Source organism: Taudactylus pleione, unplaced genomic scaffold (genome assembly GCF_031769625.1).
Source record: "Taudactylus pleione unplaced genomic scaffold, aTauple2 ptg000030l, whole genome shotgun sequence".
NCBI lineage: Eukaryota > Metazoa > Chordata > Amphibia > Anura > Myobatrachidae > Taudactylus > Taudactylus pleione.
Genome location: NW_028284432.1, coordinates 1,736,548 through 1,764,084, shown reverse-complemented (window position 1 = coordinate 1,764,084; position 27,537 = coordinate 1,736,548). Strand labels below are relative to the sequence as shown.

At 45.7% G+C, this 27,537-nt stretch overlaps 1 protein-coding gene across 4 annotated transcripts in view; it reads left to right on the top strand.

Moving 5' to 3' along the window:
* The window catches only part of NBAS (NBAS subunit of NRZ tethering complex), an 890,452-nt gene that overhangs the window by 685,958 nt on the left and 176,957 nt on the right, over positions 1 to 27,537 (top strand). For all 4 annotated transcript variants that reach the window (XM_088451840.1, XM_088451839.1, XM_088451841.1 and 1 more), the window contains one exon: positions 21,781 to 21,920. In XM_088451840.1, coding sequence (XP_088307966.1) covers positions 21,781 to 21,920 — 140 coding nt within the window. The remainder of the gene's footprint in view (positions 1 to 21,780; positions 21,921 to 27,537) is intronic.

The following is a 27,537-nucleotide window of genomic DNA, read 5'->3' as shown; positions in this document are numbered from 1 at the left end:
TACTAGTTACTGGCTCTGGGCAGTTGGTAATATTATGTACAGTACTAGTTACTGGCTCTGGGCAGTTGGTACTATTATGTACAGCACTAGTTACTGGCTTTCGACCGTTGGTAATATTATGTACAGTACTAGTTACTGGCTTTGGGCAGTTGGTAATATTATTTACAGTACTAGTTACTGGCGTTGGGCAGTTGGTAATATTGTGTACAGCACTAGATGCTGGCTTTGGACCGTTTGTAATATTATGTACAGTACTAGTTACTGGCTCTGGGCAGTTGGTAATATAATGTACAGCACTAGATGCTGGCTTTGGACCGTTTGTAATATTATGTACAGTACTAGTTACTGGCTTTGGACAGTTGGTAATGTTATGTACAGTACTAGTTACTGGCTCTGGACAGTTGGTAATATTATGTACAGCACTAGTTACTGGCTTTGGACAGTTGGTAATGTTATGTACAGTACTAGTTACTGGCTCTGGACAGTTGGTAATATTATGTACAGCACTAGTTACTGGCTTTGGACAGGTGGTAATGTTATGTACAGTACTAGTTACTGGCGTTGGGCAGTTGGTAATATTATGTACAGCACTAGATGCTGGCTTTGGACCGTTTGTAATATTATGTACAGTACTAGTTACTGGCTCTGGACAGTTGGTAATATTATGTACAGCACTAGTTACTGGCTTTGGACAGTTGGTAATGTTATGTACAATACTAGTTACTGGCGTTGGGCAGTTGGTAATATTATGTACAGCACTAGATGCTGGCTTTGGACCGTTTGTAATATTATGTACAGTACTAGTTACTGGCTCTGGGCAGTTGGTAATATTATGTACAGCACTAGTTACTGGCTTTCGACCGTTGGTAATATTATGTACAGTACTAGTTACTGGCTCTGGGCAGTTGGTAATATTATGTACAGTACTAGTTACTGGCTCTTGGCAGTTGGTAATATGTACAGTACTAGTTACTGGCTTTGGGCAGTTGGTAATATTATGTACAGCACTAGATGCTGGTTTTGTACCGTTGGTAATATTATGTATAGTACTAGTTACTGGCTCTGGGCAGTTGGTACTGTTATGTGCAGCACTAGTTACTGGCTTTCGACCGTTGGTAATATTATGTACAGTACTAGTTACTGGCTCTGGGCAGTTGGTAATATTATGTACAGTACTAGTTACTGGCTCTTGGCAGTTGGTAATATTATGTACAGTACTAGTTACTGGCTTTGGGCCGTTGGTACTATTATGTACAGCACTAGATGCTGGCTTTGGACAGTTGGTAATATTATGTACAGCACTAGATGCTGGTTTTGGACCGTTGGTAATATTATGTATAGTACTAGTTACTGGCTCTGGGCAGTTGGTAATATTATGTATAGTACTAGTTGCTGGCTCTGGGCAGTTGGTACTATTATGTACAGCACTAGTTACTGGCTTTCGACCGTTGGTAATATTATGTACAGTACTAGTTACTGGCTTTGGGCAGTTGGTAATATTATTTACAGTACTAGTTACTGGCGTTGGGCAGTTGGTAATATTATGTACAGCACTAGATGCTGGCTTTGGACCGTTTGTAATATTATGTACAGTACTAGTTACTGGCTCTGGGCAGTTGGTAATATTATGTACAGCACTAGATGCTGGCTTTGGACCGTTTGTAATATTATGTACAGTACTAGTTACTGGCTTTGGACAGTTGGTAATGTTATGTACAGTACTAGTTACTGGCTCTGGACAGTTGGTAATATTATGTACAGCACTAGATGCTGGCTTTGGACCGTTTGTAATATTATGTACAGTACTAGTTACTGGCTCTGGAAAGTTGGTAATATTATGTACAGCACTAGTTACTGGCTTTGGACAGTTGGTAATGTTATGTACAGTACTAGTTACTGGCTCTGGACAGTTGGTAATATTATGTACAGTACTAGTTACTGGCTCTGGACAGTTGGTAATATTATGTACAGCACTAGTTACTGGCTTTCGACCGTTGGTAATATTATGTACAGTACTAGTTACTGGCTTTGGGCAGTTGGTAATATTATTTACAGTACTAGATACTGGCGTTGGGCAGTTGGTAATATTATGTACAGCACTAGATGCTGGCTTTGGACCGTTTGTAATATTATGTACAGTACTAGTTACTGGCTCTGGGCAGTTGGTAATATTATGTACAGCACTAGATGCTGGCTTTGGACCGTTTGTAATATTATGTACAGTACTAGTTACTGGCTTTGGACAGTTGGTAATGTTATGTACAGTACTAGTTACTGGCTCTGGACAGTTGGTAATATTATGTACAGCACTAGATGCTGGCTTTGGACCGTTTGTAATATTATGTACAGTACTAGTTACTGGCTCTGGAAAGTTGGTAATATTATGTACAGCACTAGTTACTGGCTTTGGACAGTTGGTAATGTTATGTACAGTACTAGTTACTGGCTCTGGACAGTTGGTAATATTATGTACAGTACTAGTTACTGGCTCTGGACAGTTGGTAATATTATGTACAGCACTAGTTACTGGCTCTGGACAGTTGGTAATATTATGTACAGTACTAGTTGCTGGCTTTGAGCAGTTGGTAATATTATGTATAGTACTAGTTACTGGCTCTGGACAGTTGGTAATATTATGTACAGCACTAGTTACTGGCTCTGGACAGTTGGTAATATTATGTACAGCACTAGTTACTGGCTCTGGACAGTTGGTAATATTATGTACAGCACTAGTTACTGGCTCTGGACAGTTGGTAATATTATGTACAGCACTAGTTACTGGCTCTGGACAGTTGGTAATATTATGTACAGCACTAGTTACTGGCTCTGGACAGTTGGTAATATTATGTACAGCACTAGTTACTGGCTCTGGACAGTTGGTAATATTATGTACAGCACTAGTTACTGGCTTTGGACAGTTGGTAATATTATGTATAGCACTAGTTACTGGCTCTGGACAGTTGGTAATATTATGTACAGCACTAGTTACTGGCTCTGGACAGTTGGTAATATTATGTACAGCACTAGTTACTGGCTTTGGACAGTTGGTAATATTATGTACAGCACTAGTTACTGGCTCTGGACAGTTGGTAATATTATGTACAGCACTAGTTACTGGCTTTGGACAGTTGGTAATATTATGTACAGCACTAGTTACTGGCTCTGGACAGTTGGTAATATTATGTACAGCACTAGTTACTGGCTCTGGACAGTTGGTAATATTATGTACAGCACTAGTTACTGGCTCTGGACAGTTGGTAATATTATGTACAGCACTAGTTACTGGCTCTGGACAGTTGGTAATATTATGTACAGCACTAGTTACTGGCTTTGGACAGTTGGTAATATTATGTATAGCACTAGTTACTGGCTCTGGACAGTTGGTAATATTATGTACAGCACTAGTTACTGGCTCTGGACAGTTGGTAATATTATGTACAGCACTAGTTACTGGCTTTGGACAGTTGGTAATATTATGTACAGCACTAGTTGCTGGCTCTGGACAGTTGGTAATATTATGTACAGTACTAGTTACTGGCTCTGGACAGTTGGTAATATTATGTACAGTACTAGTTACTGGCTCTGGACAGTTGGTAATATTATGTACAGCACTAGTTACTGGCTCTGGACAGTTGGTAATATTATGTACAGCACTAGTTCCTGGCAGTTAATAGCTATATTGTACATATGCTTCACACACTTAATAAATGGCATGGAAATAAAGCAGAGGTGTTTTTCTGGTGAAATGAGGTAAAGTGACAGAAAAGTTAGTTCATTTATAGCATTACCTCACACCAACCCAGAATCCTATTGTATTGTTTCTGAAGTGCAAATGAAAGCGTGAATTAGCTGGTATTTGAAAATGACAGTGTAGCGTGCACAAAGTAATCATAGTTAATTCTATGCTAAAGTGTTACAGAGCTGTTTTTCATCACATCATGCCTGGCTCTATCCCCTTCCATAAAGGCTAGAATGTCCAAATGGTGACCGGCAGGTGGGAGATCTTCACTTTGGGAATGACCACTGATGCCCGCAGCTTCTTGTGATACTCTAGGTTAGACATGTTGCAACAGAGTCCACTGCAATGTTAATTAGATAGGGATTGCTACAGGAGCCTTCAAACAAAACTAGCAGATGAAATAAATATATATATATATATATATATATATACACACCGTATATACTCGAGTATAAGTCGACCTGAATATAAGCCGAGGTACCTAATTTTGCCACAAAAAACTGGGAAAACTTATTGACTCGAGTATAAGCCTAGGGTGGGAAATGCAGCAGCTGGTAGTGCCCCCAGTAATAATCCCCCCCTGGTAGTGCCCCCAGAAGTAATCCCCCCTGGTAGTGCCCCCAGAAGTAATCCCCCCCTGGTAATACCCTCAGAAGTAATCCCCCCCTGGTAGTGCCCCCAGAAGGAATCCCCCCCTGGTAGTGCCCCCAGAAGTAATCCCCCCCTGGTAGTGCCCCCAGAAGTAATCCCCCCCTGGTAGTGCCCCCAGTAGTCCTAAGAAAAATTAAAGAAAACACTTACCTAAAACCCCGCTCCTGGTCCCGCCGCTGCTATCAGCTCCTCCGGCCGCTTTGCATTATGGGAGAGACGTTGTCATCGTCTGACAGACTCTCATCGGCTGCTGATTACAACAAACACACAGCTGCTGGCTCCGGCGGCTGTGTGTTTGGCACTGTGTAGTGCTGACCGAACTCCGTTCGGTCAACGCTACACACGCGGTGCAGCTGTGTCACAGAGATACAGTCTGCACCGCGGCCCGCATGGTACGCTACTCAGCTGCGTACCATGCGGGAGAACCGGCATCACTCGAGTATAAGCCGAGGGGGTGCTTTTTCAGCACAAAAAATGTGCTGAAAATCTCTGCTTATACTTGAGTATATACGGTGTGTGTGTATATGTATGTATATATATATATATATATATATATATTTATTTATTTTTTTAAATCGTGCGCTCTATTTTATTGTAATGACATTCATATGTGCATCTAGACCATTTGGATCAAAATTGGAGTGGTATGTTGTAATATTGCCGCAGGCAGAACACAATGTATTTGTTCTGTGCTAGACATGTAGCGCTAAAGACTACTTTCAGCTAAATTAGGCTACAGTACATAGTTATTATAAATAATTCAACCAAGAACACAGCAAGCAGGCACACCTGTGCTTTTGCTTAACACTACTAATGTCATTTAGCAGCTGCTATAACATACTAAACTGTGGGCTTGATTTAGCAAGGATCACTACTGCCATTACACATGCAATCGGCCGATTGTTGCGTTCTACGCGTGCGTATGCATCGCACTGCACGTGCGCGAACCAGCCACTGCGATCGGGACTGTGATCGCCGTAACTACGCAGACCCATCGCAGAGTGAATGGAGGGAAGTACCTTTTGGGGGTGGGGATGGGAGGGGTGGTCGGCGAAATGCCGGCGTGCCAGTGCGTTTGAATGCCGTTGCGCAGCTTGAGTACTCACAGAGTTAGCAATATCTGAGTAAGGTCAGAGCTTGTGCAAGTGTGTGTGAGGCCGCGATGGTGCTCAGTGTTACTGATGGTTTCGCAGTCTTGCTATGTATTACGGATGTGTGTAAGGTAAAGTGGGCGTCCTTATGTTGTGCTGCAACAGCAGAGCGATTGCAATGGATTAGCATATCATTGCAGTGAGACTGCGTGCGTAGTCGCTTTTGCATTCGCAGTTGCAATCCGTAATTAATCAGGCCCTGTGTACTCTAGAGCAGTAGTTCTCAACCATGAGGTACTAGTACTGCCATGGGCACTCAATGTGACATTCATGGCTACTTGAAAAAAAAAATCTTGAATTGTGGAGCAGGACATCTAGGTGATCATTAGACACTTTGGGCTCAATCCTATTAGGTGTGAGTTGGGAGCTGCGAGCCAATCTCACCACGGACTCGTACTACGAATTACATTTGCAATCCAATTTGCCTTGATTTTTAGAGGAAATTAGCTTTTTTTATGTTAAGGTAAAAAAATGTCGGGACATGGAGCAGAAGCTCTGATACACCCCTCCCAATGAATAATCATGCACATGGAAGGGTTTAAATAGCATAATTTGGCCAATAAAAGCATGTCACTTTTCAGGTGAATTTCTCTAAAAAGTAGTGACGTGCGGTGAGGTCAATGGCTGGGAGGCATACGTGGAGATGGGTCTGAATGCTGGGAGTCTGTCTCACCCCCTACTCACTGTAACTCTCCCCTCACTGCACTAAGCTTCACATTGATTCTCCTACCTGCATCACTGTGTGTTCTCTTGCTGCTGCTGTTTGAGCTCCAATCTCTAAACACTGCAGTGCACTTCCTAGTCACATGACACATCCAAGGTGTCCATCAGTGCTCAAGGCACGCCCCCCTGCTCAGAGGCATGCCTTTATTAGCTCTCTTTCTGTGCAGCTTATTGTCCGTGGTGTGGTCCCGCCCCCAGCTCTGCACAGTGTCTGCCTATACAGAAGCGAGGCTGAGCAGTTGCTGCCTCATCTCTCATCTCCCTGCAGTCCCAGGAAGCTCCACAAAGCTGGTGAGTGTTAACTATAAAAATGATTACAATAAACAAAGTAGATGTTTATAAGTTATATCTTTTTTGTATTATTCTAATCATTTTTATATCAATTCTCAGGAGTATGACAGGGCAGGCAGAGAGCCTCCCCTTCCTGGCTAACCCAACTGCACGTCCTTGCTAAATAGCTCAATAATTGTTTAAATATCAGTTATTTGCGGTGTAAATTTTGTGGGACAGGTATGTGGAGGTGTAAATTTTGTGGGACAGGTATATGGAGGTATAAATGACGGACAGCTACAAGGAGGTATAAATTACGTGGGACAGGGATGTGGAGATGTAAATTATGTGGGACAGGTATGTGGAGGTTAACATATCATGCTTCACATATCACACATGCAGGGGGAGGTATGTGTGGATGAGGGGTTGCATCTTTTGGTGAGAAGGTGGGGTCCCCAGAGACAGTGTACCGGGCCCCAAGATTTCTGTTGCCAGCCCTGGGTATGTGTAGGTGTAAATGATGTGGGATAGGGATGTGGAGGTGTAAATGATGTGGGACAGGTATGTGGAGGTGTAAGTGATGGGACAGGTATGTGGATGTGTAAGTGACGGGACAGGTATGTGGGGGTAATGTGATGTGGGACAGGTATGTGTAGGTGTAAATGATGGGACAGGTATGTGGAGGTGTAAATGATGGGACAGGGATGTGCAGGTAAAGTGATGTGGGACAGGTATGTGGAGGTGTAAATGATGTGGGACAGGTATGTGGAGGTGTAAATGATGTGGGACAGGTATGTGGAGGTGTTAATGATGTGGGACAGGGATGTGGAGGTGTTAATGATGGGACAGGGATGTGGAGGTGTAAATGATGGGACATGGATGTGGAGGTGAAGTGATGTGGGACAGATATGTAGAGGTGTAAATGATGTGGGACAGGGATGTGGAGGTGTAAATGATGTGGGACAGGTATGTGGAGGTGTAAATGATGTGGGACAGATATGTAGAGGTGTAAATGATGTGGGACAGGGATGTGGAGGTGTAAGTGATGTGGGACAGGTATGTGGAGGTGTAAATGATGTGGGACAGGTATGTGGAGGTGTAAATGATGGGAAAGGGATGTGGAGGTGAAGTGATGTGTAACAGGTATGTGGAGGTGTAAATGATGTGGGACAGGTATGTGGAGGTGTAAATGATGTGGGACAGGTATGTGGAGGTGAAGTGATGTGGGACAGGTATGTGGAGGTGAAGTGATGTGGGACAGGTATGTGGAGGTGATGTGGCATGGTATGTGGAGGTGTAAATGATGTGGGACAGGTATGTGGAGGTGTAAATGATGGGGGACAGGTATGTGGAGGTGTAAATGATGGACAGGTATGTGGAGGTGAAGTGATGTGGGACAGGTATGTGGAGGAGTAAGTTATGTGGGACAGGTATGTGGAGGTGTAAATGATGGGGGACAGGTATGTGGAGGTGTAAATGATGTGGGACAGGTATGTGGAGGTGTAAATGATGGGACAGGTTTGTGGAGGTGTAAATGATGGGACAGGGATGTGGAGGTGAAGTGTTCTGGGACAGGTATGTGAAGGTGTAAATGATGTGGGACAGGTATGTGGAGGTGTAAATGATGTGGGACAAGGTATGTAGAGGTGTAAATGATGTGGGACAGGTATGTGGAGGTGAAGTGATGTGGGACAGATATGTGGAGGTGTAAATGATGGGGGACAGGTATGTGGAGGTGAAGTGATGTGGGACAGGTATGTGGAGGAGTAAGTTATGTGGGACAGGTATGTGGAGGTGTAAATGATGTGGGACAGGTATGTGGAGGTGAAGTGATGTGGGACAGGTATGTGGAGGTGAAGTGATGTGGGACAGGTATTTGGAGGAGTAAGTTATGTGGGACAGGTATGTGGAGGTGTAAATGATGGGGGACAGGTATGTGGAGGTGTAAATGATGGGGGACAGGTATGTGGAGGTGTAAATGATGGGACAGGTTTGTGGAGGTGTAAATGATGGGACAGGTTTGTGGAGGTGTAAATGATGGGACAGGGATGTGGAGGTGAAGTGTTCTGGGACAGGTATGTGGAGGTGTAAATGATGTGGGACAGGTATGTGGACGTGTAAATGATGTGGGACTGGTATGTGGAGGTGTAAATGATGTTGGACAGATATGTGGAGGTGTAAATGATGTGGGACAGGTATGTGGAGGTGTAAGTGATGTGGGACAGGTATGTGGAGGTGAAACGATGTGGGACAGGTATGTGGAGGTGAAGTGATGTGGGACAGGTATGTGGAGGTGTAAATGATGGACAGGTATGTGGAGGTGAAGTGATGTGGGACAGGTATGTGGAGGTGAAGTGATGTGGGACAGGTATGTGGAGGAGTAAGTTATGTGGGACAGGTATGTGGAGGTGTAAATGATGGGGGACAGGTATGTGGAGGTGAAGTGATGTGGGACAGGTATGTGGAGGTGAAGTGATGTGGCATGGTATGTGGAGGTGTAAATGATGTGGGACAGGTATGTGGAGGTGAAGTGATGTGGGACAGGTATGTGGAGGTGAAGTGATGTGGCATGGTATGTGGAGGTGTAAATGATGTGGGACAGGTATGTGGAGGTGTAAGTGATGTGGGACAGGTATGTGGAGGTGTAAATGATGTGGGACAGGTATGTGGAGGTGAAGGAATGTGGGACAGGTATGTGGAGGTGTAAATGATGGACAGGTATGTGGAGGTGAAACGATGTGGGACAGGTATGTGGAGGTGAAGTGATGTGGGACAGGTATGTGGAGGTGTAAATGATGGACAGGTATGTGGAGGTGAAGTGATGTGGGACAGGTATGTGGAGGTGAAGTGATGTGGGACAGGTATGTGGAGGAGTAAGTTATGTGGGACAGGTATGTGGAGGTGTAAATGATGGGGGACAGGTATGTGGAGGTGTAAATGATGTGGGACAGGTATGTGGAGGTGTAAATGATGGGACAGGTTTGTGGAGGTGTAAATGATGGGACAGGGATGTGGAGGTGAAGTGATGTGGGACAGATATGTGGAGGTGTAAATGATGGGGGACAGGTATGTGGAGGTGAAGTGATGTGGGACAGGTATGTGGAGGAGTAAGTTATGTGGGACAGGTATGTGGAGGTGTAAATGATGTGGGACAGGTATGTGGAGGTGTAAATGATGTGGGACAGGTATGTGGAGGTTAAGTGATGTGTGACAGGTACGTGGAGGTGAAGTGATGTGGGACAGGTATTTGGAGGAGTAAGTTATGTGGGACAGGTATGTGGAGGTGTAAATGATGGGGGACAGGTATGTGGAGGTGTAAATGATGGGGGACAGGTATGTGGAGGTGTAAATGATGGGGGACAGGTATGTGGAGGTGTAAATGATGGGACAGGTTTGTGGAGGTGTAAATGATGGGACAGGTTTGTGGAGGTGTAAATGATGGGACAGGGATGTGGAGGTGAAGTGTTCTGGGACAGGTATGTGGAGGTGTAAATGATGTGGGACAGGTATGTGGACGTGTAAATGATGTGGGACAGGTATGTGGAGGTGTAAATGATGTTGGACAGATATGTAGAGGTGTAAATGATGTGGGACAGGTATGTGGAGGTGAAGTGATGTGGGACAGGTATGTGGAGGTGAAGTGATGTGGGACAGGTATGTGGAGGTGTAAATGATGTGGGACAGGTATGTGGAGGTGTAAATGATGTGGGACAGGTATGTGGAGGTGTAAATGATGTGGGACAGGTATGTGGAGGTGTAAGTGATGTGGGACAGGTATGTGGAGGTGTAAATGATGTGGGACAGGTATGTGGAGGTGAAGTGATGTGGGACAGGTATGTGGAGGTGAAGTGATGTGGGACAGGTATGTGGAGGAGTAAGTTATGTGGGACAGGTTTGTGGAGGTGTAAATTATGGGGGACAGGTTTGTGGAGGTGTAAATGATGGGGAACAGGTATGTGGAGGTGTAAATGATGTTGGACAGGTACGGGGAGGTGTAAATGATGTGGGAATGGTACTGTATGTAGAAGTGTATTGATAGGAAAGGGGTTTTAGAACTTGCAGATGAGAGCTAAAAGTGTTCATTACAACTTTTTACAAACTTGTTTAAAAACACTGAAAAATTACTATGCAGACATTTTCCTGTACCCAAAATGTTGGAAAGACTTTGCTGAAAAACACCTACTATAATTCTTCATACATTCCATATGGCCACTAACATCATACTATATTGTCCTGTTATCTCAGTTGTCACATTTTGGAGTCCAGGAAGTTTTCCCCACTTTTTCATTCACTTTTGCATTTTGTAGAAAACTTGCGCACCCTCACCACGAGTACCGTAAATTGACATTTCTAATTGGATCTCGCATGTCTCGTGTACCCATTCGTGCGATGTCTGCGAGTTTCAGGAAACAAGCTCGTATTTGCAAACTTGCATCTAATTTGATTGAGCCCATGGAGAAAGCAGTGTTGCAGGGACTTCTTGCCTCATTTTTTGCCTCACAGCCCTGATATCAAAATGAAAAGTCTGTACCTGTATCCCGGTAAAAGAAAGAATATTGTGTCAATAGTTTCATTGTGAATTTTACATTTTTCATGAACTATAATCTTATATATAAAATAGGTGTTTGAGGTCCCAGTCGGACCTCCCGCTGGTGTACGCTGGACAGAACTTTGACCCAGGGAGCCTGTTTTGGGTCTTCCACTGGATGGATTTGGACGAAAACTTCACAGAGGGGTGGCAATTGGTCTGGGATGCCTAATGGAGTGGTGGAGGTCCCATTAGGACCGCATGGCGGAGTGCGCCAGACAGTACTTTCCTTATGGGTGTGTTAGAAGAGCTGCTAAGCTGCTATTTATTTTTAAAATGTTGACCTTTACATCCAACTCCATTGATAAGTTCATAACTTTAAGATTTAAACCCAGGTAACGCGGGGTACTTCAGCTAGTATGTGATAAATATATACTGTATGTACAATTCATTCTATTCTGGTGTCATTTTTGGAAAACCTTATTTATAGCACTATGGCTGTGCCTACACATTTTATATAATAGCACTTATATTCATGTATTGCTTTGCAGATTTTGGTGGCAGGGACATAGCAGAGCTCAACGCCGAACCCGTGACGTTATGATGTCATGTCAAGGGAGCGACATTAGGAAGTGCAGCACTGCCCGGAGCTTTCTTAGACCCTAGGTGATGGCACCGTTGGCACGCCCCTAGTTACGGCCCTGGTGAGGGGTACAAACAGTGGCGTAACTACAGCCCACGCAGACCCCGCGGTGGCTTGAGGGCGCGGGGGCTTGTGGGGCACTGTGGCTGCAGATTCCATGCGGACTAGCCGTCCGCATGAAATCTGCAGAAAAAAAAAGGCCCTCCAAAAATGGGCGCCGCTTCAGAGGAGACAGATGCTAGAGGTCCTAATGGACCTCTAGCATCTGGTAGTCACCCAGGCAGGGCGGTAGTGCAGACAGTACATAAGTGCCGTCCGCACTACACTATTAGCATAACAAATACACAGCCGCCGGCGCCGGCTGCTGTGTGTTTGTTTTAGCAACTGATGAGAGTCAAAGAGACTCTCATCGGCTGCTGCGCCCACTGCCGGAGCTGGGCATCTTCTTGCTCCCGCAGTGGCTGATGGGAGAGCTCTCCCATCATGCAGAGTGGGCCGGCCCCGGAGGACGCCAGACGGAGGAGCTGATGCCGGAGCGGGGATCAAGGTAAGTGGATGTCTTTTTTTTTTTTTGTGTCTGTCTGTCTGGCCGGGGGGGTTACTACTACTGGGGGGCATTGCTGGGGGGGGTTAACTACTGGTACTGCTAAGGGAGACTACTACTGGGGGGCATTGCTGGGGGGGTTACTACTGGTACTGCTGAAGGGGACTACTGGGGGCATTGCTGGGGGGGTTACTACTACTGGTACTGCTGGGGGGGACTACTGATACTGCTGGGGGGGACTACTGGGGGGCATTGCTGGGTGGGTTACTGGTACTGTTGGGGGGGACTACTGGGGGCATTTCTGGGGGGGTTACTACTACTGGTGCAGCTGGAGGGGACTACTGGGGACATTGCTGGGGGGGTTACTGGTACTGCTCGAGGGGATTACTACTGGGGGGCACTGCTGTTGGGGACTACTGGGGGCACTGTTGGGTGGGACTACTACTGGGTGCACTGCTGGGTGGGACTTCTACTAGGGGTACTACTGGGTGCACTGCTGGGGGGGATTGCTCCTGGGGGCATTGCTGGGGGGGACTACTACTGGGGGCATTGCTGTGGGGGAGGGGACTACTACTGGGGGCATTGCTGGGGGAGGGGTCTACTACTGGGGGTACTGCACTTGTGGGACTACTACTGGGGCATTGCACTGGTGGGACTACTACTGGGGGAATTATATAAGGGGCACTGCATAGGGGGGACCACTACCTGGGGCACTATATAAGGGGCACTGCATAGGGAAGCCACTACTGGGGGCACTGTATAAGGATGGGGGCAACGAGCTGGTAATTTAAAAGTAATTAGAAGCGTTACTGTGGGGTATAAAATGGTGTCAGGGTGAAAATATGTAAGTGGCACTTTGGTAATAGGCATTACAGTGTGCGGCATAATGTGTAATGGGCATCATGGTGTGTAGAATAATGTGTAAGGGGAATTACGGTGTGTGGTATAATGTGTAAGGGGCATTACTACAAGGAGGAAAAATACTGCAAACTGTCTAGGGAGATGGGGCACATTTTTTACTTTTGCACTGGGAGCCAAATTGCGTATAAATGGCCCTGTTATCAATTTACCAAAATACCATGGGGGGGGGGGGGGGCGTCAGAAATATTTTTGGCAGGGGGGAGCAAATTTTATAGTTACGCCACTGGGTACAAATAACTCAAAGGGGCTGCTATTGGGTGCACGGGTGGAAAATGATTGAGAACCACTGCACTAATTCACATCTAGGCAACGTCAGCTCTCCTGCAGTTGTGGTACTGCAAGTCTCAGCATAATGCTGACAGTGTATGCAGATGCTTGTAGTTCCAAAACAGCTGCAGAGCCACAGGTTGCTTGAGCCTGAAGTAGCGGAATGGGATATCATTTGTTTTAATGAGCACCTTAATCTGTATTTAATGAAAATGCCCCTGTGTATACAGTAGTTTTATGTTTCTTTTTTTTTTTTTTTTTTTTTACACTCAAGTGACTGAAACAGCACTGAAAAAAAATTATTAAAAACAAACTGTGTGCATGCTGTACGACCTAACAGTATATTATAGGTTCTACATACGGAACCTAAAAAATGTGTATTATAAATTGGCGTACTGCAGTTTTATAATGCAGCGCTGGCCGCTGTGAAAGTGTTGCCTATTTCAGTGGTTACCGGTTTTTATCTACTGCGGTCATTAGTTTTACCGCATGGCTTGCCTCAGGTAACCTTGCTCCCTGGCTCCTGCCATTATCCCTTTATGGTGTCAGTAGTAAAGCTGTTACTGCCTTACACAGAGGTTAGAGTAGTATTACAGCTAGAACTTTATGATTTAAGTTTTTCTGGCCCTATGTTGAGTGGGGCCAGTTTTTCTGAATAATAAAGGATTTCTATCTTAGGCCCTGATTCAGACCCACTCGCGAGCGGCTGTCCGCTCGCAAGTGGGTCGATGTTCTGCACTGAGCATGCGCACGACGGAGGGAACTCCGTCATGCGCATGCGCCAGACGCGACGAGCGAAGGAAAGTCCTTCGCTCGTTGTGTCTGATCAAAGGGGGCGTGCTGTCGATGTTGATTGACAGCACGCCCCCTTTGGTGGGCGTGCCTCCCTGACGGGGGCATTCCCATGGGAACGCCTCCCGTCAGAAGCCGGCCCACTGACATCACTAGTGATGTCAGTGGGAGTGATTTTGGCTCTGATAGAGCCAAAATCACTCCGGAGCTTGCGGTTGAAAACCTCAACCGCAGGCTCCGGCTCGCAGTTTCGATGGTCGCGATGGTCACGACCATCGCGGCCATCAAACTGCACGCTCGTATAGGCTGTGGGTGGTGACCCACAGCTATACGAGCGTCCAGGAGGACGCTCCATTTTTATGGAGGGCGGCCCTCATTCAGAGTGTGCGCTCTGCTCAGAGCATACGGCTCTGAATTGAGGGCCTTAGCTTCATTCTGTTGGGCTTGATCTTACTTACATTTAGCAATTGTATTTTAGACTAGCTGGGATTCCCGGAGTTGCCTTGATTGTACTTGACTCTGAAGTACACCTGCAACCTTCATTTTATTACATTGTTCTGTCCTATAACCTAGATAACTATACACAGTAGTAAGTGACAGTGCAGGCAGCGTATTCTCATACCGTTTGGAATGGGGTATATCTGGAGCAGACTGACTTACATTGTCCTCGCCTATAACCTGGATAACTATACACAGTAGTAAGTGACAGTGCAGGCAGCGTATTCTCATACCGTTTGGAATGGGGTATATCTGGAGCAGACTGACATACATTGTCCTCGCCTATAACCTGGATAACTATACACAGTAGTAAGTGACAGTGCAGGCAGCGTATTCTCATACCGTTTGGAATGGGGTATATCTGGAGCAGACTGACATACATTGTCCTCGCCTATAACCTGGATAACTATACATATGTATATCAGGAGCAGACTGACTTACAGAACAGAAATTAGTATAGCTTCCAGAATCACCTGAGCGTCAGAAATCACTGCAGAACAGAGGGGGTGATTCAGCTGCTTACATGCTAGCTGTGATATGGTAATGCAGCAGGAGGCATTACGCCACCTGCATGCAATACTGATCCGAGCTGTGTCCAAGGTCGCAGCATCGGATCATTTGTAATCCCTTTGGCCGGCTGAGTGACCATGTGGTTATGCAAGCCGGCCGCCGCAGATGATTTAATGAGGCCGGGAAATCTCTGTCAGCAGACAGAGATCCTGGTCTCTTCCCTCCCCCCCTAACGCTGGTGACTCCTCCATTTTGGGAAATGGAGGCCATCGCCGCCCTCTCCCCACCTAGTAACACGTGCAGTACCGGTCAGACGTATTCACAGATTCCCAATAATCGGGAATTTGCATGATACCTGTCACTGCGTCCACAGCTGAATCACCCCCTGAAATCACTCTGTAGACTAACATTGAAGACCATGTCTAGCAGGGCTGCCATCAGAGGAGGAATGCAAGGACTGGAATCCGGTTCCCAGACAGAAGGGGGCCCGCCCGCAGTGGCACTGTGTGGCTGTTATCAATCTCCCCAGCTGTTTGTAATCTCCGTATGATAAACTTTGCCAGGTTCAAAGACTGTGGATTGATTATGCTGTCTGCCACAGTCTGAATGTATTGAGTGCTGAGCTGTTCATGAGCTTGCCAGAATGTGACAGTATACAGTATGTATGAAGCCAGCCCCTCAGCCCCAGAACCTGTGTAATTTCAGAGTGTCTCGGTTTTATGGCATAGTGTGTTTCTCTGACAAAGTTCAAACCGAGGCAAAAACCTAATCCTGGTCAAACTACACCCATCATGCCAAATTTGGTAAAGCAAAGTACAACACTCTGGCCATGCATAAAGGACAAACAAAAGGGATGAGTTTGTATATTTTTTTTTTTAAACTGGAAATGTGTTTTTTTTATCATGGCAGCAGTAGTTTTATATCGTGCATAAATGCAGCAAAGTATTCCAATCATTTCTGTATATTGTTATTGTAAATGCGGAGAGTCTTGTGTAGAAGAACTTATTGGAAGTAGCGTGTCGCATAAGTGTAAGCAAGGTTAACGTGATGTCCTCTGCTGAAACTGAAGACCAAGCGAGTTGTGTCAGCACCAGTGAATACATTGCTGATAAGCAGCCACACTACTGCCGAACATCCCACTTCAGTGATGGTTAAAGTCACCCAATTCAATGAGGTGCTTAGCACTTTGGCTGTTGGGAAACAAATGATACTGTACTTTTGTTTGACAAAAAAAAAAAAAAAAAGAACACGGTAATTTATTGGCTTGAAGAAAATGCTGTTTATAAAATGAAATTTCAACAAAGTCATTTTAAAGAAATAAAGATCACATCTGCATTTCATTCCATCACCGCCCTCATAACTAGCAAAGTAATGCGACCGCTCCAGGGTTTAATGGTGGTACTGCCATGCGACAATCGTCCCTCAAATCTATGACCTATTGCTGAGGAATTCAGATGTGAAATCAAGCGTTGTATAATGGTTCTAGAAAGACGGTCTTATCACAGAAATGTGTGCAGGGAAATGGATATCTGTAATGACGTTCAGGAAGAAATATAAGGCAGGGTAACAACACCTAGGCATACTTTCCATGTAGCGGCTATTGTAGATGGAATATTTAGATATTGTGTCATCGTGTATAATGTTTCGATTGAAAACTTTTTACTGAACGATTTATGTTATAGTGCACTATACTTTTATGCAATTTCTATTTCAATTTCTTTTTATCGAGTCAATAGCCAAAAATGAACATACAGACAAGGCACAAGAAGATATCTCAGAACAACACAAGGTAGCCCAATATAACGATCCAGAGAATATCATAAAATGACCAGAAGTGTAACAATAAAGCAGAAAAAATGTTCAGTATTAAAATGATCAAAAAAGATTAAACTGCTGGCATTCAACAATCTATGAGGCAAGCCGGGAGCATCAACGAAACCCAGAGCAAACGGGATCCTAAATTAGAGATCAGTGGGAAGGTCACTGCCGCATACATACTTGTTTCATACCGAAAAGTGGAACAAAAACACCACCAGAAAGACTCAGTGATAGGACTTGGAACAACAGTAATGATCTTACACAGGTATCAAAAACTTGTTGAGGGCAGATATCATTCTGCAAGGAAACCCCCACCCAATCCATGGGGAATCTAGGAAATGTTTTTCTTAAAAATAATGCAGGAATAGGAGGAGTGCTCCCAACCCACAGCTGGTGCGCGCTTTTGCATGCCGCAGCTGACGATGCCAGGAGAAGGTTCCTGCCGCCCGTAGGGCCTCATTCAGAATTGTGTGATAATGCTGCTGCGTATGTCTACACAGCAGCTATGGGAAAAAATGCAAATGTCGCAGCTGCCGGGAGATGTAATGAGACACCTGCGGCTTTGCAAATCCAAGGATCTGAGTACAAAGCAGCAGCATCTGCATACAGAGACGCAACATTGGTCGCAGATCAATCGATTGTCACTGTCCTGAGTGAGTCTATGGTCCTGTAGAACGGGCGTGGGAATTCATTGCTTACGGCAGGGGTGGAGAACCTTTTTTCTGCCGAGGGCCATTTTGATATATATAACATTATTCGCGGGCCCAGTCCAGGCCATGCCCCCTCTATGTGACGTCACATAAGTGCGGGGCCACAATCAACGGTGATTACAGGAATGCCCGGAGCATCCTGAGGATGCTCCGGGGAGCTGTAAGGGCAGCGGTTTGACCTTTCTGAAGCGTCCTAAGGATGCTCCAGGCTGCACTGCTGCATAGATTCTGGCCGCAGGGTGCCATTCTAGGCAACCTGCTAGCCAGATGAGGCTAGCAGAAAAAAAGCTCTGAGGGCGAGACCAAATGATTCCGAAGGTCTTAAATGGCCCCCGAGCCTGAGGTTCCCCATCCCTGGCTAACGGAATCACAGTCTCACGGTGTGACACGCCCCCTGAAATGGTAGCAACGCGCATGCTTTCTTTGCCGCCGCTCCCCGTTAATCACACTGCAAGTAATTAGTCGCTGCAAATGATGATCTTGACGTATGCGCATTGCGACTAAGATACATGCGCTGTTTACTGATAATCGCTCAACTCCGTAGACATCAGAATAGTGTAGAACTCTGAATTAAGCCCATATACACCTTACACCTTAGCCTAAAAATGGCCCTCTCAGCCATTAAATGAAGACGGTTGATAAAATAGTCATTAGTATGTCTCCAGGTATTGGTCCAGATTGGCACTACTAGAGGCAGCGTACAAGTTCCATTCTTGGGTAGTTACATTTCAGGCAGGTGTCACTCAGACAATCCGATATAAAAACAACGGGCTTGAGAAAGAATAGCTTTGTGAAATATTTTTAAAAACCTCTCCACATATGCTGCATCAGAGCAGGGAGCAGTCAGGAGGACTTCGCCAGAAATCGGAGGATAAATTCAGTTGAGAGCTGTAGAAACCTTTTCCTAAAGAGTGTTAACCCGGTTTGAAGGTTGTCACAATCCAATGTCTGTTGCAAAAAAAAGTGTAGAAGGTAAAACTGGTGCCATGAGATGAGGGGGCGACTACGGAGTAGGAAGTCCAGGGGGTTAGTCCAATCACAACTTAAAAAAAACACGTGCTACATTACTTGGACCTGTAAAAACTTCAAATTGAATTGGGCCAACTTGAGTGTTTTTTTTACGTTCCTTTATCTATAAACTAGTTCGCAAAATAACAGAAAGTCCTGTTTGAGCGCTCCAACGGATCACTTTTCGATAATTTCTGCTCGGGGGGGCAGGAGCAAATGCAGGATTTTTATGGGGGGGTGGGTGTTTCCAAATTATATATACACAGTATATATCTATATATTGGCACTGCCTCCTCCATATTGACCCGCGAATCGCAGCAATTTGCAGTGAGGGTCGGGGCTTAAGAACATGTTGCCTGCACACCAGTCTGGCAGGGAGGGTTTTTGAGTACCCAGAACCCCCCCCCCTGCGTGCGCTACTGGGGGGGGCTACGAGTAGAAATGTCAGAGGCGGACAGCGCAACAATTGAATTGCTCCATCGGGCGCCATCTAGTTGCCGCTGGCATGCAACACATTTCAGTTCCCGCCATAGAGATGAGGAGCAGTGTTAGCCTTATATATATATATATATATATATATAATATAGATAGTACGGATACTTACGTGCATCGCAATGCGCGAATCGGCCACTGCGATCGGGACTGAGCATTATAAGAGCACATCATCTACAGGAGGTATAAGATGTCCCTGAAGAAGCTCATTTATCGCAGTGACTACGCAGACCCATCGCAGAGTGACAGGAATTGCCGTTTGTGGGTGGTGACGGGGTGGGTGGTTGGGTAAACATAAGCGTGCCAGTGCGTTTCAGCGTCGTTGCAGGGGCGTGCATAAATTATCCACTGCGATGCCCTAATGCAGCCTGAGGCCTGATAGCGTGCTTGGTTGTTAGCAATTTCTGACTAAGGTCAGAGCTTGTGCAAGTGTACTCGATAGTACCGATGGTTCCGTAGCCTTGCTAAACATTACGGATGTGTGTAAGGTAAAGTGGGTGTCCTTATGTTGTGCTGCAGCGGCATAGTGATCGCAATGGATTAGTATATCATTGCATTTGAGCTGTGTGCGTAATCGCTATTGCATTCGCAGTTGCGATCCATAATGAATCAGGCTCGTTGTTATGTTTTTATTGTAATGTTACCTTAAAGACAGCACATAGCATATGTTTGCATTTAGGAATAAAAAAAAATATTCCATGATTAATCAGGCATGTGAATTTACCTATAGTACTTCGGATGAGAAGGATTTACTACATGGTAAAATTTTCTGGGTGAATGTTTCTATGGCCAATTTAGTATTCTTTGTGCTGTGGCTAGCTTAGGGCATCTGGGAGGAAATGACTTGTCCTATTCAGTAAAGCTGCTGATCCCTACAAGTCAGCTGAATTCATAAAGAGATTCTCTGATTGGCTGCCTCTGTGATGTGTTGGCGACGAATACACATTAAAGCTTACTGTGCCTCAATAAATGTGTATTAGATCATCTGGATTATCAAATTATACTTCTGTTTGTTTTTTATTTGCCAGAATTCACAATCCTTCTGGGCTGTATTCTTAATAATACATGCACTGTCAAGTGTGGGACCTTACATAGACAGGTGTATGCCTTTCAAAATCATGTCCAATGCACTGAATTTACCACAGGTGGACTCCAATTAAGCTGTAGGAACATCTCAAGGATGATCAGTGGAAACAGGATGCAACTGAGCTCAATTTTGAACTTCATGGCAAAGGCCGTGAATACTTATGTACATGTGATTTCTTAGTTGTTGTTTTTGTTTTGTTTTTTATTAAATTTGCAAAAATGTCAAAACAACTTTTTACAAGTTGTCATTATGGGGTATTGTGTGTAGAATTTTGATGGACAAGGTCAACATGAATATTGGTAGGAAGCTGTATATTGCGTCTGACAGCGATTGTTTCTTAATTAAATAAACTTCTTTAATATGAAGGTTTCATATTCCAAGTTACAGTTTATTTCAAGTATTTAAAAGAAACAATAAAAAACCTGCTGTCCACAATAGTAGTTTGGGGCAGCAGTAAGTACGGGGTGCTTGGATTAAAATAAGAGTTTCCCCCGACATACTGGGGAATATATTGGATTTAGTGCATGCACTGTAAATTACTTGTAAAAATGCTATGTTTTAATGGAAAGGGATTGAAATACAGGCAGCTGTTTACCCACCGGTTCAAGTCCCGACAGTGGATGCCTAACAGAGGAAGATCACCACTGGGGCAGTTAAGTACCTAAACCCTCCCCTCCCCCCCTAGTGCTTAAGCCTAACCCTAACCCCCCCTTACTGCACCCTAAACCTAACCCCCTTTTACGATCCATAAACCTAACCCTCCCAGGGGGTTGCCCAATCCTAATCTCTCCCTGGGGGTGCCTAACCCTCCCCGCTAGGGGTGCTTAGGCCTAATCTCCCCCCCCCAAACCTAACCCCGCTAGACTCCCTAACCCTCCCCCCGCGGCTTACGCTAAGGGCGCCCCGGACTTACCTTCATTCGAGCTGGCGTTCCGGTGTCGGGATTAACATAGGTGTCGGTATTTCGACGCCTATGTTAAATCTCTTGCCGGGATTCTGCTGTCGGGATTCAGATGTCCGCCGGTCTCTTAACTACATCCCGTTTTAATATTTCTGTTTATTTTTATGATAGTTACTTTTTCAAGCTCCTGTATAGTGTTACTGCGATGGGATAGTGTCAGTAACTATTTCCATGTTTCTGTTATAAAACATTCGGAGAGGAAAGGATTGAAGGAATGGATCCTGATTACGGGGGCCACGGGGTCTCACCGATGGCTATTGCTGCTTGTATCATGGTGACACTTCATTAAAAACAGTCCGTTAATCACAGTATTTCCTGCAGTAAATGGATCATTGGGAGCAGTGTTACAGCGTTTGACTGAGCGCTATCGGAATTACATTGTGTACAGGATTCATCATAGACTTTTCTTTTACACTATTATATAAAATGGATTTAAGGACTAAGCTGTATTTTTCCCCACTCTCTAGGTGGAAGTGGCTGACATTGAAAATGAAGAAAAAAGATGCACTCTCTTCCTAGAGCTGCTGGACATCAGTCACAGGCGCCCAGAGTTCCAGCACTTAGTTTTACTTCTACAAGCCTGGCCTCCAATGAAAGGTGTTATCAGGTAAGTAATGGCCCTCTGCCTCCGCTGAAGGTACAGTCATCCAGCAGATGAAATAAGGCACTTCAATGTGTTTGCTCAGGAACATCTACCAAGGTTATATCCCTTTGTGCCGTATTTTATAACCTTCCTTTCTCCTCCGCTAGCATGTAGAGATATAGCGACATTATTGCTGTATCGTATAAGTAGTGATGCACTATGCTAGCATCATGTATCCCAGGTTAATGTAAAACTAAATCTGAAATAACGATTTCACCAGTCATCCAACACTCCCTAGAGATTATTTTCTCTGGCCTCTAATTAGTGAGGCCGCTGCTAATTTTTGTATTCCAGTAATAAAGTTATGATTCGTTCTAAGTATATGCAGGTCAAAAATGTCACACAACGATTATGCTAGCATTATATAAAAGGTGCATAGATGTGCCCATGTACACCGATCTGCAAATCGGGGCAAATAGCCGTGGTCGGAGCACCGCAGGCTTTGCGACTTATCCACGCCATGCGGGGCGCCAGATAATTTTTCACAAAATACTGTATGGTCTTATTTGCATTAGTAGTGCGACAAAAGTACAATGCAAGGGTACCCTTTCTACTGACGTTGGCATTTTGTGTAATCTCTGTGTGCGACTAATCTGGGTAAAAAGGCAAAAGACAGAGGTCCAGTACGAGTGACCCGCACCTTGGCGTCATTATACTTAATCCGTGGCGTTACACCGATTCCTTTGTGACTAACATACTAATAGTAACTACCTGGGACACTATAGGCCAATGTGTGCGCAGCTACGATGTGAATAAGCAAAATCCGGGAAAAAGTCAGAAATCCTAGGAATTGCTACCAGTGGTTGCGTAGGGCGATGAGTCTCACATCGTACGGCGCAGAGACGGCGCTTGCATGATTTTCATATTTCCCTCTGTATGTACCTAACATTAATAGTAAGCGATTGATTCATACTAATGTCCTTAGCTTCTGTTAGGGCTGAAGACGGGTTGTACTGCGTAGTGTGCGCCAGTAGGTTGTCATCTGGTGGGGACAGCACATTGATTCACCCTGCAGTAAGTCCTTCAGTGCTGTAAACCTAAGTGGGTTTCCTTGCTATGTCCTAATTGTTGACTTCATTGCAATTTAAAAGAATAATGCGGCTAAACACATCTCGCATCCTTATTTGTGTATCAGTCACCACCATGTTGTCTATTGCATTGCCAGAAATCATACGTAGCAACGCATAGGGATCAGTAGAGAGTCCTAACCAGCAGCAGGGCCGGCTCCAGGGGTCGGAGCACCCTGTGCCAGCCCCCACTGAAAATGGGGGCGTGGACTAATTACCATAGGACACGTTCCCTACGTGACGTTATTAGGAGGTGTGTCTGCCTCCAAATAACGTCAGGGTGGGGGGGAGCCTCACTAGCTGGGCTTCCCCCAGCCCTTTCCCGTCACTGAATGGATGCCGCGTGCATGCGCGCAGCATCCATTCAGAGTCTCCGGGGTCCAACCTCCCGATTTAACCACTCGCGGGCCACTTCGGCCCACGGGTGGAATAACGGGACAGTAATGTCCCGCTGAAATCGGGATGTTGGGGAGGGGTGCACCCTCTATGGGTGGCGCCCCTGTGCGACCGCTCAGGTTGAACACCCCTAGAGCCGGCTCTGACCAGCAGTATTGTACCTGCTTTTCAGTCTCCCAGCATTTAATTTGGAACATCTTTAGGCTTTTTTGAATGAGCCCAAGGGGTGTTATGAAGTCTGCTTGATGAGGTTAAAAATCGCTGACAGAGCCATTGTTTTTGTCTCTCTCCCATAATCTCTTTGTTATCCAAAAGCTTCCCTGTCACGATTGTGAACAGGAGAAAAAGCCGAGAGCATCTCATACTCTAATGCTGGGTACACACCGCTAAGCTATATCTGCAGATGATGGTCGTTCATACACCCTGAACGGCCATCATCTGCTTCTGGCTACGGGTCCCGCTGGCCGGGGGGGCGGGGGCGTGTTCGTCCCCCTTTCCCGCGGTCTTTGCAGCACCGCCCGTACACACTGGCTGATGGCCAGATATATCAGGAGATATATTCGCCATCGGCCCTGCTTCACAGCAGACGCAATATGTCTGTAAACGACGGCGTTCACAAACATATCGCTGGTAAACACTGGCCGACGGGCACCAGATATATTGGCCGATCAATTGGTCGGCCAATATATCTGTCAGTGTGTACCCAGCTTAAGGCTGACTGACATCTCATCCCGTCGGTTGTGCCGTCGGCTGACGTACACATCTTAAAGGTGGGTAAGATCTGCAGTACTGCTTTACTGAAGCCGTATTAGATACTTCTGACTTCCAGCAGATACTGTAAGAACTATATATGTATTTGGAGGAACGTGCTTTCTTAGAACTGGAGTAATAATAACTTTGAAACATTTGAAAAACTAGTTAGGGTATATTAAGTTTATTCCTCATAGCTATCTGCCAAATAGCACTGCAAATATTTAATATTAAAGTTGCATGACATTTCTATTGACTGTACATTTTTAAAGGATATGTACAAATTTTGTGTGTGAAATGTGCAAAGCAAACCCATTTACCAATTACATCCTTAGCATGACTCTAATCATTGGTTAGGTACACGATTTACATTACTGCATCTAACGTGTCACTGTGCCAAGTTTCTAGCCTCAGGGACTTCATTGCAGTTCTTCACCTCACCCCTGTGTTATCTGCCAGATATCAGACTGATACGATGGCAATGAGAAGTGTATTCAGCTCCCCATGAATATATAAACTAAGAGGGAGAGTGTAACTAAAGGTGGTTGGATATAGCATAGGGGGTCATATTGTCAAAATAAGTCCTTTGTGTCTATTTAACCAAACTAGCCTGCAAAAGCAGACTAATCCTTTAATTTCATCTATTACATCTAACAACAGAGACAAACTAGTGGCACTGCAGTGCTTATTTGATGAGAGCGTTATGTTAGCTTCACAGGCTGCCTCCAGGACTTCTCCTAAAAAACTGTGCAGTGCTACTTTTTAAAAATGGGTAATTACCGTTTCTCAGTCATTTACTACAGTATCCTCTCTGGCAGGGGCTGGCTGGCAACTTTTAGCCTAGGGGGCAAATGCATGCAGGGTGCCCGAAAGAACGTGCGTGCTACGGCGCGCCCCCCCCCTCAAGTGTTCTAGGGAGGAGGCGGGTCCATATGGGATTAATGTAAGGTAAAAATAAAGATTAGGGGCAGCCCCCTGTTGTAGTGCCCATATGCAGTGCCACCCTGTGCCACAGGAGGACACCCTTATGCAGGCCTCGAGTAGTGCCCCCAGTAGTGATCCCCCCTATGCAGTGCCCCTTGTGCCCCCAGTAGTAAGCCCCTTATATAGTGCCCCCAGTAGTGGTAACCCTTATGCAGTGCCCCTTAAATAGTGGCCCCAGTTGTAGTCTTCCCCCTATGCAGTACCCCCACTATTGCCCTTTATATAGAGCCCCCAGCAGTGGTCCCTCGATGCAGTGCCCCCAGTGGTAGTCCCCTCCCCCCTATGTAGTGCCCCTAGTAGTAGTCCCCTCCCCCCTATGCAATGCCCCTAGTAGTAGTTCCCCTCCCCTTGTAGTGCCCCCAGTATTATTCCCCCCCCTGTAGTGCTCCCAGTAGTGCCCCCCTTGTAGTGCTCCCAGGAGTCCCCCCCTTGTAGTGCCCCCAGTAGTATTCCCCCCCTGTAGTGCTCCCAGTAGTCCCTCCCTTGTAGTGCTCCCAGGAGTCCCCCCTTGTAGTGCCCCCAGTAGTATTCCCCCCCTGTAGTGCTCCCAGTAGTCCCCCCCTTGTAGTGCTCCCAGGAGTCCCCCCCTTATAGTGCCCCCAGTAGTATTCCCCCCTGTAGTGCTCCCAGCAGTCCCCCCCTTGTAGTGCCCCCAGTAGTCCCCCCCCTGTAGTGCTCCCAGTAGTCCCCCCTTTGTAGTGCTCCCAGTAGACAACCCCTTGTAGTTCTCCCAGTAGTCCCAGTCCTCCCCCCCCCCCCCCCCGCAGCAGAGGCATGATAAAAAAAAAACACTTACCTGACACCCGTTCCTTGTCCCGCCGCCGAGATCAGCTCCTCCGTCCACCGCTTTGCATTATGGGAGTGACGCGTCATGTGACGCGTCACTCCCATTACCCACTGCGGGAGCCGGAAGATGTCCGGCTCTGGCAGTGGGAGCAGCAGCCGATGAGAGTCTGTCTGACTCTCATCAGCTGCTAAAGCAAACACACAGCTGCCGGAGCCGGCGGCTGTGTGTTTGTGCTGTGTAGCGCTGACCGAACTCCGTCCGGTCAGCGCTACACACGTGGTGCAGTCTGTGTCACAGTGACACAGTCTGCACCGCGGCCCGCATGACGCTGCGGCCCGGGGGGCACATGGCACCCTGCCCCCCGGCCCAGGCCGCCACTGCTCTCTGGTCACCTCCTCTCACTCCTGCATCCAAGATTTCTCCTGTGCTGCCCTTTCTCTGGAACTCACACCCTTGCCCTACACACGCACCTCTTCATAGCCCTCCTCATTACTATTTTTCATCCCCTCTGACCATCTACTGTCTTCCACAGTTCACCGACCTGGTTACAGCCCTCCCAATTAAACGCTAAGAGGCCTCACGGACAGGGACCCTTACACCTGCGTGCCTTGTTCCCTTGTTCTCCTTTTTCCCGCGGGTGACTCGGATCCTGTCCCTGTACAAGTTCATTGAGTGCTAAATACCATCCACTCTGATTTTGGTTATTTAATTGTGTAAATTGTTATACAATGTTTTCTCATGTGCTGATGTTTATTTGCGCTGTTTAATCTTTACATGGTGCTGCAAACACTTTATAGCGCCATATAAGTCAAAGATGATTTAAGACTCAACTAATTCTTTCTTAGTTTTTTTTAAACATTCTTCTTTGTTACAGTATAAACACAAGTTGGGCACAGACCAAGGGTATTTTTACTGTAATACATTGTTCAATGTTCTTTTTTTATTGATATGTTTAAAATTCTGAAAACGTTCACCAAAAATAAATGATGAGGTTATTTGTGATAATTGACAGACGGCGTCATCTTTGCGTGTGGCCACAGAAAGCTTTGGCGGATCACTAATGGGTTAACGTTTTCAGCAAACATTGACTGGTTGAGCTGTGCGCTAGAGGTTGTGTTCTTTTACTGTTCAGTGGAACACTCTGTGATTTAGATCTAGCCTCTCTGCCTGCACTTTCCTCCATCAGCAATCATTCAGCCTTTTATCTATGCTTCAAGGTGAGCATCGGAATTAACTTTTTTTTATGGGCTACTCAGCACGAAGTGTCATTCGTCACTTGTCATCTGTAGGGTAGAAGCTAGTTACTAACTCGTGCCACTAAAAAAAACTTTCTCCGTGCCATTGATCTCCGCTCTGTTTGAACTAAGGAGATAGACTCCCTGTAGGGGATTATAAACGCTTATTCACCGTTGATGTTGAGGGGCATTTTCTCTTAAAAACTAATTACTGTATATTGTGCCCCTTTGAGCACTGGACTTGAACAGTCCACAGAAAGTCTCTTCCAAGCTGGGCTGTCTCTGAGCCTATTCTCTGGCTGCTTGATGTTAAATGAATGCAATTCCGAGATTTCTGTGAGCTGCCTGAGAGCAATGTTTCA